At 43.4% G+C, this 20,252-nt stretch overlaps 1 protein-coding gene across 1 annotated transcript; it reads right to left on the reverse strand.

The window, feature by feature from the left end:
- Positions 1–566: 566 nt before the first annotated feature.
- Positions 567–10,368, reverse strand: LOC118788313 (carbonic anhydrase 12-like). Its single transcript, XM_036544273.1, has 9 exons — positions 10,255–10,368; positions 9,764–9,784; positions 7,663–7,842; positions 5,243–5,388; positions 3,194–3,289; positions 2,950–3,013; positions 2,545–2,702; positions 1,985–2,111; positions 567–1,228 (listed from the first exon to the last, which is right to left on the reverse strand). The coding sequence occupies exons 1-9, from the start codon at positions 10,325–10,327 to the stop codon at positions 567–569; spliced, it is 1,527 nt and encodes a 508-aa protein (XP_036400166.1). The 5' UTR covers positions 10,328–10,368.
- Between the last annotated feature and the right edge of the window lie 9,884 nt (positions 10,369–20,252).

Genomic DNA, 20,252 nt, shown 5'->3' on the forward strand with positions numbered 1-20,252 from the left:
CTGGTTGAACTGATTGCTACCTTAAATGACTCTGTTTCACCACTCCTCTCTGGTCTCAGATTGTGATTTAAACGCAGCTGGAAAACCTTCCCAGACCAGGAATGGGCAGCCCTGACATAGACTGCTTTTAGAAATGTACTTCATCTTGGTCCCAGCTATTTCAAAGGAAAGTCAGGTGGTCTCAGTGAGAAAAGGTAACGCGAACACTTACGATATCCTCTCAGGAACACTGATAAAATGTGATATGATAAATCCCAATCCAGTTTGGCACCGGTTATAGTAGCACTGTATGATAAAATTGCAAATGTTAAAATAGCGAAAATACTGACACCTGTTAAGACTTGACCCAACGTTTTCAGTAAGTATTGTTGTGTGTGTGGTTTATAAGCTGCTCTAGATAATATTGTTTGCCAAATGAATTTATGTAAATGTAAACGCCCTTGCACAGAGCCTACTTTCTGCATGCCTTTACTCATCATGCTGGTACCCTGCCATGCCAAATCAGCGAGTTCTGCTGTCTGATGTTCTGAATCCGGCTCTGGCCACGTGTGGCTTTGGGCCGGGCTCTAGTCCTCCCACTCCCCCCACAGCGGGCTGTGGTTCCAGCGGGCTCGGCTGTGGTGGGTGTTCTGGGCGGCGGCTTGGGAGCGACCCCGTTGCTTGGTGAAAGCCCGGTCCAGCCGAGCCGCGGACGGGGTTCTCCTGGACCCGTGAGCGATCCGGGTCAGCGCCTGCTCCAGCTCCGTGGCCTCGTCCGAGGGCCGTCTCCGCAGGATCTGGCGGACGGTGTCGAGGGACAGATCAGACCTGCAGGCCAGATAGCTCCGCAGGTTGAGGTCCGGGAAGAGCTCGTCCTTCAGGGCGTCCACCAGCTGGCCCTCGGCGTGAGCCCTCCTCAGCTGCTGGGAGATCTTCTCCTCCAGGGACCCGTAGCACAGCCGGTCCTCCAGGAGCCCGGGGGCGCGGGGACTCTTCCAGACCGGGAAAAAGCCACCGGCGCCTCCCTCCACCTTCCACCCCTGCCCCCTCTGCTTGGCCGCAGTCTGGGTCCAGCTCAGCTGCTTCTTGCGCTCGGCATGCTGCTTGCTGGGCTTGTGGCTGAGATTGGGCAGCAGCCAGGAGATACCCTCATCGGCCAGATCTGCCAGGTCACCCGCCAGCAGCTGCTGAATGACCTGCCTCCTCATGAGAGGCGAGGTGACTGGGAGGGTGCCGTGGAGCCCACGCCCTGTGCCGGACACAGGGCTGGTCAGGTTTGCCTCAGGTTTGAGGCATGGATCAAACTTCACCAACCCATCCACCAATCAGACTGAAAACAAGGCACTGACTGTCATTTTACAGATGAGTGTCAATCACAGCATAGATCAAGCCTTCAGGTAGTAAGCGTTTTGTATTTTCTCACTGGTGGGCGAGTGTCAGTTCTGATTTGATCTCTGAATGCAAGCAGCTTTACTGCCATGCCAGAGCAAACATGTACAGACAAACAGCCACATTCTCCTCTGTTTATCTCATTTAAAGATCAGAGTGTGCATAGCCTCATAACAGCAGACCATCCAACACACAGATACATACGATAATGTGTGTCGTCTCATTACGAAAAGGACATAAATGACAAACTTGGTAGTTGTTAAATATGTCGCAAAAGTTTGCCTTTAAAGTTAATAAGACATGGTCACATAAACACAAGCAGCCATCAACGATAGAATCTTTTTTCAGTTGACTACTGCTCTGTGATGATGTGCGCGCGACGAAGTATTCAGCCACAAGCACACCGCAAAAGAGGAGCAAAGGCCAGCCTTGAACCGTCTGATCCTGACAGAAACCACAACCACTGCCGCTCTGGGTGCACCTCACTCTGATCCCAGATCGCCTCCAGACAGCCAGGCAGCTCCACGCTTGACACGCTGGGCCACAGCCTTGGCGGCTGAAAAGCTCTGCCACCGTGTCGCTCTGTTTGCGGCTCTGTCAGGGAGCCCAGACTCACCCTCCTGGAAGGACACCAGGACAACTCTGTCATCTGGGTGCTGGGACTTCCTGTAGTTCCCATTCAGCATCACAAGGGTGGATTCTTGCATGCCAGAGGAATAAACAGCACTGTTGAGAGCCTGGAACTGGTAAGAAACCAACAACGACATTTCACTAATGCAGTTTTATACAGATACACCCCGAAATCCTCAATATGTCATCTGTATGAGAATGACAAAGAGCTCAGGTAGACAGACAAAGCATACAGAGATAGATATGCGCAGAAATGAATGCAGATTGACTGCAATAGACAGAAATGGATGGAGAAAACAGTAGATGGAGACAAACAGAGGCTTAGAGAGAGGCAGTCAGTGGCAGAAGTCAACTGATACACAGATACATTGGCAAAAACACAGGATTAACAGCATATTCCAGACATCAAATCAGTGATATTGCCATCATACGAGGTGTTAGCTGTGACAGGCTTGTAATGTGGTAGTGAATCCAGAGTAGAAGAGCCAGGAAGGACCTATACACCCCTGGGACAGGATCAGTGTGTGGGACATTGCAGTGCAGTACCTGACCGACTGAAATGGTGACAGGGGTCCTGAACACAGTCCATAGGACACTGGGGTAGCAAGGAGGAGTGGTCAGGGAGCCGTCATAGCGGTAATACTGGTCCAGACGAGCAGGCAGTAGGTCACGGATGTTAAAGGCAGGAACCTGCACTTGCTGATCTGTGAGAAACCAGAATGGAGTAGTGTTTAAGTAACAAGATAAACAAGAATGAAGAGTCAAACCTTTTACATTGTGCATTCATGTACAGAAAGTGACCCTGCAGTCAGCTGGAAAAATGGCAAAGAGAAAATATCATTAATTACAAATTTTACATTACATTACATGACAAATTTGAGAAGAATGGTTTACTTTGTGTACTGAGTAAAACAAATTTCAAATTACAAAAACATTTAGAGCAAAACTCACCCTTATATTTAATGCCACGGAGGTATTTAAGAAACGGGTCAAAGCCTGGGTTGAATTCTCCCACCTACACCCAAGAAAGAGAGAAAAGAAAGCCAAAGTTAAATATGGGTAAGCACTCACACGCAGAATGTGCTCCTTCTCTCTGCACAAAATCCGGAATCTCCTCTCATTAGTCAAAGGATGCCATGTGACATTGCTGAGCCAATCATCAACAGAGGTTCCCCTTCTCTCCTCTGAGTCTCACCTCAATCAGAACCCCCAGCACCGCCAGTCCATCGGACTTGTCCACTGCAATGGAGATGTTGGGGTACTTGTCTGAGTTGAAATGCACAACATGCAGCTGAAAAGAGGGGTACAAACATGCCATCTATCAATACATGAATACAACGGACAGCAACTGACACCATTTTCATTCAAGAACAATTTTCATTCAGAGATATGTTATTGCTGCTTTGTTGCATTGCATCAGCATTTCCCTGTAAATTGACGGTAACAACTCTTTAGTGTAATTTTGAAATCAAGGAAACTCAAGAAACTTAAGCTAGTGTAGACTTTCCCTTAGCAAGAGTCAGTGAAGAGAAATATGGAGAATTCATAGAAAAAGCATACTGCTCAATCACAGTCTATACTCTCTAGCACTGCTGGACAATAGGTTTGGCTGGAGCTAATGTTGCCTGAAAGAGTATGGAGAAAACAGTCTTTGGTGGCAAGTGGATTCGGACAGAGAGGCTTCAACACAGGCAGTAATGTCATGGAAGGATATTTATAAGCTGGGTGTGGACCTGCCGTGGGAAAGGGGACAATTCCACTATTTTTGGGAGGCGATCATTTTGAAAACGACTCCACTTCTCCGCGGATGACCAAACTCGTGCGATGACTGTGAAGCAGGAAGCGCGCGGTTTGAGGAGTCCTAGATGCATTCACCACGTGTCTTCTCAGTGACTCCAGTCAAACCACAGGAGCTGCGTCGAGGTTCCGCAAGTGGAACATCAGCTGGTCCACGAAAGAACAGATCTCAGGATGTGTCACGTTGGCTTGTTTTCTTCCAGACCGCACTCATGTCGCTTTCCACTACAGCCCAAAGTGTCTCACTTATCGGAACTTCACTGTATACATAGTGTAGTTCTCATATCTTCCACACCAGGTGGACTGAACTGCATTTTTTAAACTGCGTCCCTCATCAACCACACAGCGCAACAAGAGATACAATTAGGGATCTGGGCTAAAGACCCAGGTCCCAACCGAACACAGCCAATCATATTCTTATCCTGAGTTTGGGGGAAGTGAGGGGTGCTGTCACATTCCTTTTTGAACTGTTTATCTCAGTTTTGCCACATCAGTGACACAGACATGAACTCCCCAACATCACACCGCCAGCCACGTGTGGCTCCTAATGGACGAGGTCATCACAAACGTTTCTAGTTCTAAGATCTAAAATCAGAATGTTAGCTACATGCCCATTAAGCAGAATCTTGGGATGGGCAGTGATTGGTCCAAAACCACAAGTGCTTCCCAGAATCAGATGCTAAATGAAGACTCGATTACACAGGGCAGTGTCCACGATTGGGGGTTAAGCCTCCACAGAAAGTATGTGTGTGCTTCTTCACATTGGCCATTTTGTGTTTAACTAAGCGACAACAGTGCCACTCAGATGGACAGTCATATGGAAGCTAATGCATACACAGCACCACTGAATCCATGAGATGAATGTTATCAGCCAAATCTTTATCTCTTGCTATCTCACTCGTTGAAACTCCAGTAACTCCAGGATAATGGTGTAGAGTTTACCTTTACATCTGCACAAACACACCTCAAAGAGTACATTTCTTTCACAAATAATTTATGGTCAGATTCCATTTTGAATAAAACTAAGACCAGTATGCTATAGCTTTAGTATAGTTAACACCCAAGTCAAACTTAGATGAGTGAGGGCAGCTGGGCCATAAACTAGCATACTGCATTGAGCAAGTTTGAATTAACACTAAAATAATTCACACAGTAAATCATAGCAACAGTTTCTACAGGATAACAGCAGCAGGAAAAAACTGTTACGTTTGAATGAGTTTTGATCAAGAGTAATCCCCCCCAATGAATACTTCTTAAAATTCCCCATCTTCAATTACCCCAAAGATTTTCTATACTTTTCCCACCCATTTCCAACGCTTAATCCTCTCCCTACCCACCCCACACACCATAGAGTTTTCACATATACTATATTTGACTGGAAACTTCCCCATCTGGCAATGTTATATTATGGTAAAGTGCTTCAAGTCCATGTCAATGGAAGTCCTACCTCTGCTGCAAACTGCTTTCCATTGATGGTGTGCTCAGAGCCCCCAGGAAAGCTCGGGGAGCCCCAGTGGAGGTGGAGCTGGGCTGCAGAGTAGCGGTATGGTAGACCCCCAGAGAGGTACATTCTGGGAGGCAAGGACAGCTGCACTGCAGAGAGAGAAGAACAGAGACAGAGCTAGAGACAACGAGACTTGTTTTTTGGGATTTATGCTATGCAAGTGCAACACACACATTTACTGATCTATATATGAGCTGGACAGCTCATCACATTAACTGAACTGATTTGGACAGCCAATCCACATGGAATTAACACCCATGAACCTTTGCTACATATGTGTAGCATTATGTGTTTTAGGGCATCAATCATAAAATCGTCTGACTGGCCCATCCCTTTTATTCTACCCATCTCAGCCAATCAGCATCTATAATGATCAGTGAATATAATGTTTAAGTCTTTTTTGTGGAACAAGGACAGTGTTTAGGTTGCACTCTTTTAAATTTGTGTACAGAAAATGCACAGGAGGTCAGGTAAGAATGGTTGACAATTACCTACAGATAACGGTTCAGGTGACACATCACTAATGGTGGTCTTTGCTGATCCAGGTGAAAAGAGACCTGTACTCCATAAGTGATTTAGGTGACACATGCCTACAGTCTTTCAGAGATTAAGGTAAGAGCTGTTTACAAACAGTTTTGGCTTAATTAACCTAGTGTATAACAATTTGTTTTCATTCATCTTCAGCTGCCATTATTGGTTCCATTCCATTCAGCTTCCATTATTATTATTTTGTGATATTGACCAGTATCTAGCTCCTGGTGTGGACTGTTACTATGTGTCAGTGGATGAAGTATCAGAATGTTGAGACCCAGGTGACAGTATAAGTGGATAATTGTCACTGTCAGGGAGTATTTCAAAACCTTTCCAACTTCAAACAACTTACCTACCCTGCCTGTCTCTGCTCAAGCAGTCAGTCAGCTGGGGTTCTGAGCACGGTCCTGCTCTGTGATGATGGTCTGTGTTGGAGATACCTGCCTGTGTGTGTTTGTTTGTGTGTGTGTGTGTGTGTGTGTGTGTGTGTGTGTGTGTGTGTGTGTGTGTGTGTGTGTGTGTTGACACGCATACAAATGAGCACGTGCCAGGGATGTGGCTGTTTAGCTGCATCAGCAGATCCCAGGAATAGAGACACACCGCATCTGTCTAGTTCATGCACCCCCAAAGCCGATGATAGCATGTCACAGGCACTTGGTACAATCTGCAGTGAATACCTTAATGTTTAGAGACGCGCTGAGAAAGGCCTCAATTTGCGGCACAAACAAATTTCACCCTCTGTGTCAATTACCATACAATAAACTGTCATTTTCTGAAAATCCATATCATATAAAGATCTGTGTATTGCAATGTTTAGGGACTCGAGCTGTTGATATAATTGTGTACGCAGAGTGAGAACATTGACCTTTTTTTAAGCATAAACTTAACACTGGAAAAAAATCAAAACAAAACAAAACACACTATTCACTGACCTAGAAATAAGAACACCCTGACATGAAAGCCCATTTCTGCACAGCCAGCAGATTCCTGTCCACATGCGTATACAGAAACATGCAACCTCTACCTCAATCTTGTGAGCGGAGAGGCCCTGCTCTTCCCTGGACTCTGTGCCTGCTTTCCACTGCTTCAGCCTCTTATGCCTAGTAAAACTCATCTCTCTGTATCTACAGTACTGCAGGTTACAGTTATTTTATTAAAGATATTTAGTTATTTTCTCACAAGTTGAAGTAGCTTAATTATGTCATCCACCAAAACAGACACAGTAAAGTTGATCTACTCTTAAAGCTTGACATTTGAGAGATGCTAAATTAAAAGTTGTACTTTCTTCCTCACTAATGTTGGAGGTTGATATTTTTTCCAACCTGAGAGCAACATCAATGAGGGTATTTACCGGCACCATGGTAAGCTAATGCTGTAGTAACACAGCCCAGAAAACAGAGCAGACCAGCTGTACACAGCTTTCAGCTGTTATCAGACTGCAGGTACAATTAGCTCATTATTACATTTTTGGTCTGTCAGGATGAAACGTAAAGATTGCATGGCAGTCTATGTAAACGTGTTTAAACATAGAACAGAATATTCTAAAGAGTATTAGATTATTTTCACTTGACATTCTAGAGATTTGGGGTAATAACTGAACTGTGGGACCCTATCAGCCATTGTCCTGTTGCTGTAAATCTTCATGGAGGATTATCGATTATACAGATTGGGATAATGGGAAAGTTGCAAATAGGTTGACCTGATCAGCACCCACTAATTAGAATGTTCTGGTTGAATGATAAGAAGGATGAAAATGATGAAAGTTGTTAAATATGCCTCTTATTTGGTCAGGTTATGCTAAAGCCATACAGTTGTGCTGTGAGGTAGCTCACCTGAATGCCCATTGTTGTCCAAGGTGAGCTGCTCATGGGACGACAGGTTGTAGTTCCAGACCTCGATGGGTGGCAAGGTGGGGTCGTACCGGAACAGCTGTGTTTGGAGGTCAATGGGTGACTGGAATACCCCACCGCAGAAGGGGTAGTGCTTGGGCCAATGCTGCTCTCCATCTGGCCCTGTAGTAAATCACAGAATGGTACTGTGTGTGTTAGTATCCTGTTCTATTTACGCATACTAAAAACATCCTCTTCAGTTGTACATAAACGCACACCAGTCTCCAACAACTGAAAACGTCAAATTACCATGCACTCGGCCGTCAAATCCTCACAGTCTATTAGTGTGGACAATGGTACTGTAAGCTGCACCGCAACGCAGTCACCTTAGTGTCCAAAGGGTCGATTGACCCAGCAGTCCTGCAGACATCGCAGCTGTCCATTTTTACAGCTGAATATTCACTGAGGCAACTCTGAGAGCAGTTACACATGCTGCAGGTAACAAACTAATGAAAATGCCTGGAATTCAGTTCAAATTAGAGGTCTGGGTAAACTATTTTTTCTGAAAAAAAAAACAAAGATTTCATTGTTTGTTCAAACTGTCATTTTTACATATGGCTTAGTCACAGCATATTTTATGGACTTGTGTGGCTTCCCTGTGTATCAACCCTTAAAACACAGCAACTGAGGTTGGGTGGTTGGCAAAGGGGTGGGAGTTATGTTGTCAAATAAGGAGGGTGTCGTCAATCACCAGCTCAAAATACAGATATGACTCAGTAGTTCTACTGCCCCATTGTTCTACAGTCCTGCAGTTCTAATGCCTCCCACTGCCCTAAGCTCAGGTAGTTCCACTGTCCAACTCACTCTCTTGGGTGATTTGGCACCCTGTGTCCAAGACCACCTCACCCGAATCTACCTGCCTCTTCTCATTAGTCCAAATTTTCTTCTTTCTAACAAAAGGTTATTTTACCCTTGTGCTTATGCTTATTCTTCAAAAGGGAACTGAATTTACCATTCAAAAAAATATCTAGGGCCCCAGGACACACATTTCTGAAGAGACAGCCCAATCTCATTACACTGACCAAAAATGAGGCAGATATTTCTGCTTTAACTAGACGTAGACCATTAATACATGAATAAGTGTTTCATTTGTGTGTAGCTGTAGCAGTTTGCCCATGGAGATTTTTACCAATGACCTGGGTGGGATCACTGCACTGATCTGGGAACTGAGAGTGACCAGGTGTTTTCTCACGAACCACTAGTCATGGAGTTAATTTATAATAAATTTATTTATAATAAATTTATAATAAATAGATTACTGACTCTAGGACGGGACGCTAATTCTCCAAACAAATTCATTTTCCCGACTGAAAGAAACTGCTAAAATGGAAGGATCGGGATGCACCACGGTGTGCGACAGTAGAGGCGACAGAGGCGCGAGTGCGAAGCACAGGTCGGACCTAAATGACCCGTGAAACACTGGGCGGGGATTTAGATAATGTCAAATGCCGTGTTAAGAGGTGCCCTTCATGCCAATATTACACGTGTGTTTGATATCAAGCACTTAACATACACTTCTTCAAAGCACTCGAACAGTGTACGTGCGTACACTGCTACGGCCTACTGGCGTGGATAATGTCACGCCAAGAAGACCTTGCGAGAACAGGTTCGATACAATTACAGAATAGACTATCAATTTGTCCCCAGCTTCTTGCCCTTGACGCTCTCCCTCTTACTTGGGAATCGGAAGGCAAACCAAGCTACATGGCGCTAGCTTTAAAACGCATTGTGGATGTAGTTACTGCTCGATAAAAAGGGGAACTTATCGCAAATTGAGTTAAAACATGAGTTCCAGGCTCATCCCCCAATCCCAAGAGGTCTCACTAAGCATGAAAAACAACAAAGAACAAGAAGGGCAGCGTCATCCTTTGGAATCATAATTTGACCTTTAATGGCTCATACCTAGTTCAGGATGGCAACTTTGTTGAATCAGTGGTAAATGCCTAACAATGTGCGAAACACATACGATATCGTGGTGACACAGCAACCAGTGACACCATCTAACAATATCGCCTTGACATTTAGGCAGAATGTGTTTACTCACCGTCGTATGTCCATTTAGCACCTGGCAGAAAACAGAACAGAAAAATAAAACTTATTAGGCTATATATAAAATTAAAGAAATCACCGCCTCGTAGAAGGCATGACCGCTCAGAACTCTGCGCACTTCAGTATTAGAGTGGAATGACAAAAAATAATGCTGGATCGTTCGAAGTGATTTTTGATCTGTCCTCATTGAAATATTTTTATATTTTTATATTTGTCGCATATATTGTGTCATTGTGTCATTTTTATATTTGTCGCATATATTGTGTCATTGTGCCATATATATCAGATATTTATTGCATGCCGTGTAAAATTAAAGTTTTCGGGTTAATTTCAATTAGAGTTTCTGGACAATATGTTAAAAAATATATTTGAGACACATTAATTTCAAGGAATATGAAGCATAATTTTAGTTCTGGTGTCATGCATAATCAGTCTTTGTTATTACGGAAATGTTCAATTTTTGGAGAATCTGTTAAATGGTCTTACCGTGGCAAGAAGTGATTGCGAGCACAGTCAAAACAAAAATTATCGGTGATAACGGTTGGTATTGGCTAGGCATTTTCGACCTCTTCCAAACCACAGATAACGAGCCCGTAAAAGTTTCAGGAGACAGCCGTAGCTGGAACTAGTCGTACACCGGCTTTTATACTGTCCATGTCAGCTTCAATTTAGCGCTCCATTACGTCAGGGCAATAACAAACCAACACCGCCAATGTCATTACAAGCACTAGCTCAGGCATGAGAATGTCTGTGTGCTTCTCCCCAAAAATGAAATGGGTTTGTCTGCAAAAATCAAAGCATTGTCGCTCTAAATTTGCCATACTGAGCAGTAATTTTATTATTCTTTATTTCTGTAAAAAGTGAATACGTGAGACCACTTCATTTGCACACAGTAGAGGCATATTTACCGGTGAAAGTGGGGCGGCGCTGCAACTCTTTCATTGTTTCCATATTAATTTACAATGGATTATTTTAAGACCACCTCTATAATTCATTATAACCAGAGCTTTATGAACACCTGTTTCTTAGCTAAAACATAAAAAAAAAACATTTTGTAATTATTTAAACAAACTTAATACCTAGGTCCACCTATCATACGTTTTATTAATTAGCCTTTGTCAATAACACAGCAAGTAATAATTCCACTGAAATGGATTTTCCTGCCGCATGGCAAACATTTTCCTTCACTGCAGTGGAATTAAGCACGGCACATTCATCTACATTAAACATGAATCATAATTTCTGTCCACTGACACCCAGGTGTCATCCGAGTTTACTAATGTGTGCACTTTGCTCCAACTGAACAGAACTACTGCCAGTCAGAAGCAGCTGGATGTATCGCTCGGGGGTGCTGAGCATGTGCAGAGTGACGTCAACAGGACACGTGACACCGCAGGAGCCTGCGATAAATATGGAAGTGAAACGTGAGCCACCTGTCACTCAAAAAGGTCTGCACAGTGGAAACGTTGAAGTGCCATGGAAAGGTCAGATTATCTTGGACCAACTTTACTGCAGCCAGGTTCTCACAGTGAGTGAGTCAGGTGCAGCTCAGGGTTTGTGTGGGGGTATTTTTAGAACTGGCACCCTTTCTAGATAGGGGGCTAGGTAGGCAGGGGAAGCAGGTTGTGTAGCAGGACACAGGTAGCTTTGATGTGTGGATACCTCAAAAAGGGTGTGCAGTTTTCAATCTCACGGCCACCATTCTAATGACAAGAACATTAAGAAGAACATCTGACAAGAACATTAATTGTCACTATCAGAAGCAGGTCCCAATGATATGCAGTCATGCTCAGGTTTCCCATTTCTGAATGCATCCTGTCCCCGTACTGTCGCTGTACCTACTGTATGCACTTTTGTAAGTCGCTTTGGATAAAAGCGTCTGCTAAATAAATAAATGTAAAAAATGTAAATGAAATGTTCATATGCACATTGCACAAATATCTTATGACGGTAATCTTATGAATATAATCAGGACCCCATGATTGCAGATCGCAGTTCCCATTAATTGGTGGTGGCTAGATTTTGCTAAACTAATGTAAAAAAAAATGTATCTGTTACTTATGCTCTAGTGTTTACTATTTACCTGTATTGACAGATGTTTAATTTTTCAAAACAGAGTCTTTAACAGCCACCCCTGACAGTAAACAATGACAATGTTTACAAAGTCAGAGTGGTGTAGAACTTAAGGAGCTGGGCGCGTAATCTGAAGGTTGCAGGTTTGGCTCCCAGGCGGGGCATTGCTGTTGTACCCTTAAGCAAGGCGGTTCGACTGAATTGGCCAGGTAAACACTGCACTGTATAAACGGATAATGTGTAAGCTGTGTAATTCACCTCGGGTGAGGGTGTCTGCCAGGTAAGTAAACAGCAACATCTGTCTGACTCACTCCCACTGTAATTTACTGCCCCACATTCACTGCAGTGTTAACAGGGATCACATCAACATGGGGCCGCTGCTTCTGCACCTGTTTCTACATATTAATATATTCTCTGATTTCCCCCCATATTCATAACAACAGCTGCTGGGCACTACTGATACCAGAGTGAGGCCACATGACAAGTGGAGCGGTCATATGCTGTTTATCACTGTAGGAGCCAATCAAAAGACTGCACTCTCCATTGCCGAATACTATGATTGCTTCAAATCAGCAAGTCACTAATAGTTCACAGTTGATATGGTGGTTGCTAACAAGGTGCAGGCCTTTCTCCTCACACCAAAAAGCCCCTTTGTCTTCACACTGGAGTTGAGCATGTTGGGGAATGGACGCAGAGGGGTAACAGGTGTGGAGAAAGCATACTCCTTTTGAAATTTGACTTGCATGCACTTACACCTATATATACCTGATTTGTGAAGCTGATTTAAAAACAAATCCTGTTTGTTATTCTGACGTTCCGATTAATTGATTTATTTTCTAGCCTGTCTTAGCTGCCCAGTGGAGCAGAAAAGGCAAACTAACATGGATGTGGGGTTTGAACAAGACCTTTTCTCCCACCCTTCTTGTCCTTGGAGGTCTGCCCTTTTGGCCCTTCCCCTTTTACAAGGCCTCTTATTTGTCTGTCTTGTGGGTTGTGCCGGCCAGACAGACTGGACCGGACATGAAGCAGAACACAAGGTGGTCCAACCGTACGGCACACATGTGGCTGTGGTCCAATGCCTGGGTTCACACAGCATTTTAGTACACTGTTACACCTTAACATGAGTCCAGTGAATGATCTTATTTAGTCTTCTTACCTCTCATGATTTCACAAAGCATAGTTTTATTTTGATTGATCTTCTATAAATAAACATAGCTCTGTAGGTAACAGGTACAACTATTGTGTACAGTTACTGAAATGACTCATAGCTTCAGGCAAGAACATTTCTTTACATGGAGAATTGCTCACACATGTTGTCCGTGATCTTCACAGTCACTTACAAAGAGGTGTAAGCCTCTAGTGTGTGGATAATCTTACTGAGCCATTAAACACAACATTAAAGGTGACTTCCATGAGCTCTGATCTCACTGTGAAGTGTCCCAAATTGCATAGATCGTCTCTGTAGATTATCTAGCATTACCACCGGGTGAGGGGTATGATACAGAAGTCCCAAAATGTGTAAAAACAAGCAAATGATACTGGAAAATAAATAAAGAAAATATGTAATGAAGTTATCATTACGATATGACCCAGACAACTGTTTCAGTTTAGGAAAAACAAGATGCAGAGGACAGTAAGAATCATGGCTGAAATTGCTGTTTAGACGAAGAATACATGTGCTTTCCAGTTTCAGTTTTTCCACATTCAATTGTTTCCTTGGCTCAACTTGTTTGTGACAGTTTGAATGACATTGACAAGCCAAGGCACCAGTTAAATGTCTAACCTAAATGAAAGGAATATTTTTAACAGCAGCATATTTTGACACCTTTGGAGACTGTTTCTCCAGGATTAGCACAACCCCATCCCTGTAGTGCAAATGGAAACAGCCCATTTAACAGCTCCAGCAGACAGCATATCAGACTGGCAGGCATTAATGTCTAAAGGGCAGTAAACTTAGGATCCCAGAGGAGATCCTAGTTTCACTAGGCTGAATGGAACTGAAACTGCCATTTAACCAGGTCACTGTGGTTACAAAAACAGGGTTACAGTTCTGTGATAAAGATCAAGGTCTGCATTTAAGTCCCCCTACCCCCACCCTGGCATTAAGATCTCCCTGGAAAGTTGGCGACCAATGTATGGAAGCATGGGTCATTCAAGCTTGACGTCCACAGACGCAAATGCACTTCCCTGCAGGCTACAGCATCATCATGTTACTATAGTTTCCCACTCTTGGTATTTTAACAGACAAAACCCTATAGGAGTGGCTATAGTGAATAATGGATTGCCTCTACAATAAAGTTATTTTTGCAGTTTCGCCCTGTCGAGGAAACTGCTTTTCTTTTTTATGACCAGACTGTCTACTGTAGGTCAGATGTTTTCCTCTTTGCTTGCCAGACATACATATGGAGAGAGGAGGCGAGGCCGAAGTATCAGTTGTAGCTGCCCGTAATGTTGGGTTTGAAGTGGTTGCCCTCGGGGAAAGCTCTACCATCACGTCTGCAGGGATAAGCATGCACAAAACTAGCTCCTGTGTGGCTCCCTGTGGTTTACAATTTGAATTACATGGCTTCAGAAAAGGCTGGGGCGGGTGGGGTGGGGGGTGGGATTGCCCTTTACAGGTTTGGAGTTTGGTTTTCCATCTTTGGTGAAGTACACTCTCGCTATACTGTTCACAGCTGCAGTCACTGAGCTTTTGCTGGGGTCCTCCAGAGGTTACCTTCAACACTCAGAGGATTGTGAAATAAATCAAAAACTGGTTGAATGCTAGTTTTTGAATAAAGCTACATTCTCTGCTGCCCTTTGGCTCACCCGCCACAATGGAAGGTCCAGAAAAAAAAAGCTATACATGTAGGGTGTATGTGTGGGTGTGTGAGAAAGCAAGAGAGAGACAGAGAGAAAGACTGAGAAAGAGAGAGAGAGAGAGTATTGCATGCTTGCCTCAGCCTGTAAGAGAATATTCTCATTTTGGGTTGAAAATGCTGCCTGATTACAGCCATACATACTGCCTCCAGTGTTAAGTAAGGGACAGCACATTAATACAGAGGGATAAAGTACTTATGGACCACAATGATGAGGTCATTGGAGTGAGGTCACACCCACAGAAATGAGATCACTGGAGCGAGGTCACACTGCATCAGAAGCCTTTGTACAGGGAGGCCATTCCCAAAAGTACTACCTATAACATTCTGTGTCACTTTTACCCACCAAGCCCTAGTTTTCTGCTGGGGGTTAATATCATGTTAAAATAACATTTTTTGTCAATATGGAAAAATCATGCCTTTAAAACCATTGCACAATTACTTTGAGCTCGGTAGGCTTAGCACACAGAATGCATGCAAGGTGGATCTGTTAGGAATAATAAAGCATGGACTCATTGAGATGGCGCTGCCACGCATTTTAAAACCACCCCTGCGATCTGCTTTGTGACTGCTTGGAAAGTAACGCTCACCACTTTCCATGGTGTATACTTTCAAACTCTTTCTTTTTCTAGAAAACCTCAAATTAATTTCAGCTTCTAATTCGCTGTAGACCTAAATTATAAGGGACAATAGCAAACCAAGCTGGCACTTTTTATGGCCTAGCTGGACGGCTTTTGTGACACGTCTTAACAATATGAATGCTTCTCAAATGTGCATATGCCCCAGCTACAAATAAATGACAATGTCAGCCATGGTATTTTTTGCCGTTAGGTATTGTATCTTGAACCCCTGAGATAAAAACACTATTTTATGCAAACATTTTAAGAACTTCACGTTAGTGGTGTTGGTGTATTGTGAGTGCAGTAATTGCTGTGTTTTCACTGACAGCCTGCGCCAGGTGTTTGAGAAATAAGGCAGACGCTGAGAGTGACGGACAACCTGCCATCCCCCTCCCCTATCTCGGACATAAATGGTGGAGATCGGCATGGAAACTGTCTGCCTCTGCTGTGGCGGTAGGAGGACCACAGAGTTCTACATGTTCTAAATGTTCTTAAAACAAGCCATAATTAAACCCACAATAACGTCAATGCTTTTCAAATGTCAAATGCTTTTCTAAGCAAAAAATGACAAGAAGGCAGAAGAACTGAGAAGAATGTCCATAAAATTTATTAGGCTATAAACAGTAATCCATGCATGTTATGTGTTTTAGACAGACGTCTGATAAAAATGTGTCGAGAAAGAACTACATTATTTCTTTCAACATGGATCCAATGGATCCTACTTAAGACGCATGAAAAATGCCTTATTACTGCCCCCTAGAGGAGACAATAGATACTGACTAATTTCTCTCAGGTCTTTGGGTAGCAACAAACCGCTTGGCGGACATACTGTACATCGCAGTGGAAAATGATTATCCTAAAGCTCCCAATATGCACCAAGGATTTAGCTCTAACTTTCGAAATTCTCATGTGATAGAAAAATAAATAAATACATAAAAATAGACAACAATGAACAGATATATTGAAATCTTTCATTAATGTTTCATCTAAAACTACATAGACCTAATTGCATATTTTTCATGACCATGAAGGTTTTCAAAATATACTTGAATGTATTACAACTGAATATTTAAAGCATTTCATACGAATTGGGCAAATCAAAATAAAATGAATCCAATCTTGAATTATGAAGCAATATAAATGTTATGATTTATAACTTTATTTTCTCACACTTGCATAATTAGTGGGCAGTGACATGGTGTAGTGGTAAGAAGCAGGGTTGATAACCACAAGGTTGCTGGTTTGATTGCCTGGTAGGGCACTGCTGTTGTACCCCTCGACAAGGTACTTTACTCATAATTGCATTAGTAAACATACAGCTGTATAAATGGATACAACCTACTGTATGTAAGTTGCTCTGGATAAGACTGTCTGCTAAATGACAATAATGTAATGTAAATTAATTTGGTTTTTCAATTATTAAATCTGTATGAAAGTGACAGCTTAAACCAGACCTCACACGACCTTCATGAGAGTTGCAAGTCTACAGCTTTGATCCAGCAGGTCTTTCTCGTTGATCCTGTCAGAATTCAGGTTATGAACAGTATCATGCTGAAAGGCACAAAGACAGTATCCCACCGAGAACGGAACCTGCATTCCTTTGGTTGCCAGCCAGGTTCCCTAACTGCAGTGCGGTACAGAAGAGGCCAGCATTCAGGAGAACTTACTGTTCCTAGGCAACGTTTGCAGAGAACAAGGTAATAATGGTGATTATCTCCACCTGCACACAATCAAGGGATTACAGGAAGAGAGACTGCTGGCTGCGTCTGTGCAGGACACTGTCCACTGTGAAGGTGGCACAAAACCGAGATGTCAGGCACAGTTCCCTCAAACCTTGTGGGACTATAATTCTTTGTGCTTGGAGGAAGCAGTCATAGCCTCACGTGTTCAGCTTTCTTTGTGTCAGTCTTTCTGTGAGATTCTCTCACAGAGCAGCAGGCATCCAGCCCAATCGTCCCCCTTCTCAAAACAGGCCTCTCCAGCCAATCAGAAACACCGCTTGAGACAGCTCAAAGCAGTGCCATGCCTAAAATTATTTTTCATCCAGGTGGACCACTGCCTGCCAGTCAAATAGCTATATCTAAGAAATATATGATGAGACTGTTTCAGTCAATCATGTGACACAGGCCTTTCTACATTCCCATTTTTACTGGTTCTCCAACCACTGCCCCCCTGTCTCAGAAAAGCTGCACCCCCAACAGCTGACATACGATATCCCACAACAACATGTAGTACATATTCTACAACCCCTGCTCTGAGTGGAAATTGTCTGGAGATCTGAAGTGCACTGCAGGAAGCAGTTTACTACACTGAACAGAAATTAAGACTGTGAAACTCATGGCAGCTTCATGGACCCTATAATGAGTGAAGCTACCATGTGCTGTCAATCAAAGACTCCAGTTAACTGAATAAAATACTGTGTAGTATACTGTGATATACTGTGAGTGTATGACAAAACATTATGGTGCCACCCATTTTGGTGTTCAGGAAGCCTCAATCAGTTTGTATTATCAGAGTTAAAAAAAACAACAAAACTCTGCTTCCTTCTTTATGTGGCCTATGTCTTACACCAACCCAAAACTGTTGTGAAGTAATCAGCTAGAGTAATGAAAAAATGTCTGTTTTCAAAACATTTTGTGCTTTTTAAAATTCCATTTTATAATTGTCACAAATAAAACAAATAACCACTTTATCCTTCTCAATATCAGTGGGAAGAAGTACATTTTGACAATTACACAACTGCGTACTCGCAGCGCAAATGAGTCCAGCTCCCAGGCCCCAATGGCACTCTCCATGGCAACCAAAGCACTTAGTGGTACTGGCCCACCTGTACCAGCAACCATCTAAAAATCACATGGGGTGATGTGGCTGAGGGCATCCAGAGACAGTGTGGAACGTTTGCCTAAGTCCATATGAATACAGCTTGGACAATCTTCCTGTCCTTCAGCCATTCAAGTGCCATTTCCCTTCTTGCTCTATTAACTGATTTTTTCATTCTCTATATTTCCTGTAGCCAGTAAGTGGAGCTATTGCACAGTAGTAACACAGCGATGATCATGCCTAATAATCTAATGAGCGTAAGAGCATGCAGGGAGAAAAGACTGTATGGAGAATCACAGACAATGTCACACCAATAGTGATGTGATTGTGCTATAGGAGACCACAGATGAAGACACTTTGGTGTTTGCATTATCTAGTAAGCCTCACCCCTACATACCCACACATAAAATGTTAAACCTTGTTTTTCCATCAACAATTAAAACCGTGAATAACTAAATGTACTTCTCCAGTCACCGCACTGAACCTGTTCACTAACTTTCACCTTACCACCTACAGGTTAGTGCAGTAAATTTAATTTTATTTACCTGTATCACATACATGCTAGGCTTTTTAAAACAACTGCTTGGTCAGCAAACCTCTAAAAAATAGATTACTTCTTTGTTTTTTTCTTTTTGTGTGAAAAAGTTTGTTATTCATGGATATTTGCTGAGTTGAGCCAATGAAGACTCAAAAGTAATCCTTTGCTTTGTGATGAGTATTCTTTCCAATCTTGAGAAAGACAAATACGACCTTTGTAAAGACTTGCAATTCAAGAAATAAATAAATGTTTTATTCATAATTACAGTCAATTGAGTCCAAAGTCCTAACAAAAATGTGTTGTAAAACTATTGTGTAGCCAGCTTCTATCAGGGCACGTTTGTCTGCTTTGTGCTCCTGTTTGATAAAGCCTTTCTGAGGAGTAACAGGAGACAGGTGCCTGTGAAAGACTCCACAGCTGACAGACAGAGATAGACAGAGACAGGCCCTCTTTCCGGATTTACTGCCGTCTCCAAATCCCAGCCTCCTCAGCCCTCTTACTCCACGGAAGAGATGTTTGTCCCTTCTGGAATGGAAAGCACGCCCCTTTCCAAGAAATGGATTTGCACTCGGAGAAAGGCTGTGGAATTGTGGGTAGGGAGCTGACACGCAGCAGCCCCCCAGAAGACTGAGGAAATCACAGAAACGGGTTCGACACTCGGCCTCTGCACTTCCTCAGACTCTGAGCCAGGAAGCTGTAAAAAAATACCTTCCAAAGATACCTTCACCCTCCCTCCTTCATTTTTTATTTTTTTTATTGCCTCTTATAGTTTATATGGAAGGCATAGAAAGGTCAGTTGTGGCAAATAAAAAGAAATGTGAAAATGTGGACAAATGAACTTTTTCATTTTAATTACACACTTCAGTTTGGCGTGTTGCGAGTGGTAAGGACTGCCCCAACACAGCCAAAGCCCAGCATGTGGAGAGGGCTGGCATCGGGCACCAATGAGTGCATGTGTGCTCTGTTTGGGCAGCCTGCCCATGAATCAGTGTCACGTGGAACAGTTTCCTCCACACTGGGGGTGGAATGATAGCAGCGTTTTAACGGCCTTACAATTTTCCATTACGTTGGTACCAATGCAATCGGAAGGCAACTTGGCAATTATAAGCACTCTCCCTCTTTTCTTTACCCTCCTGATCTCTAGCTCTTTGTCTCTCTCCTTCCCTCTCTCCCCCCCAACCCCCCCCCCCCCCCCCATTCCCCTGCCCAGGTGGTGCAGGCAGCTTGCTACACTCCACTGAAAGCATTTACTGCTTTTCTCCCCCCTCTTCCCATTTGACAAGAGTACTGTCTCCCACATGTTTTCCAAGGGGGTGGGTACAGAACAAGCACAGAAGCTCCCTCACAGCATGAGACAGATTCAGCTGACAAGAAAGAACAAGACTCCCCTGCCCCTCTGTGGAGAACTGCAGGAGAGAAACAGCTGTTTCCCATAGTGACCCACGAGGCGGGGGGTGCAGGGGTGTTGGTCTGTCTGCGGGATGTCGACGCCTCCCTGATTAAGGAACCGGTTCCTCTTTCTTCTGTCACACAGAAATGCTTTCACCATCCAGCTCTGGCAGTACTACACTCTCA

This window comes from Megalops cyprinoides, chromosome 13 (assembly GCF_013368585.1).
Source record: "Megalops cyprinoides isolate fMegCyp1 chromosome 13, fMegCyp1.pri, whole genome shotgun sequence".
Classification (NCBI taxonomy): domain Eukaryota; kingdom Metazoa; phylum Chordata; class Actinopteri; order Elopiformes; family Megalopidae; genus Megalops; species Megalops cyprinoides.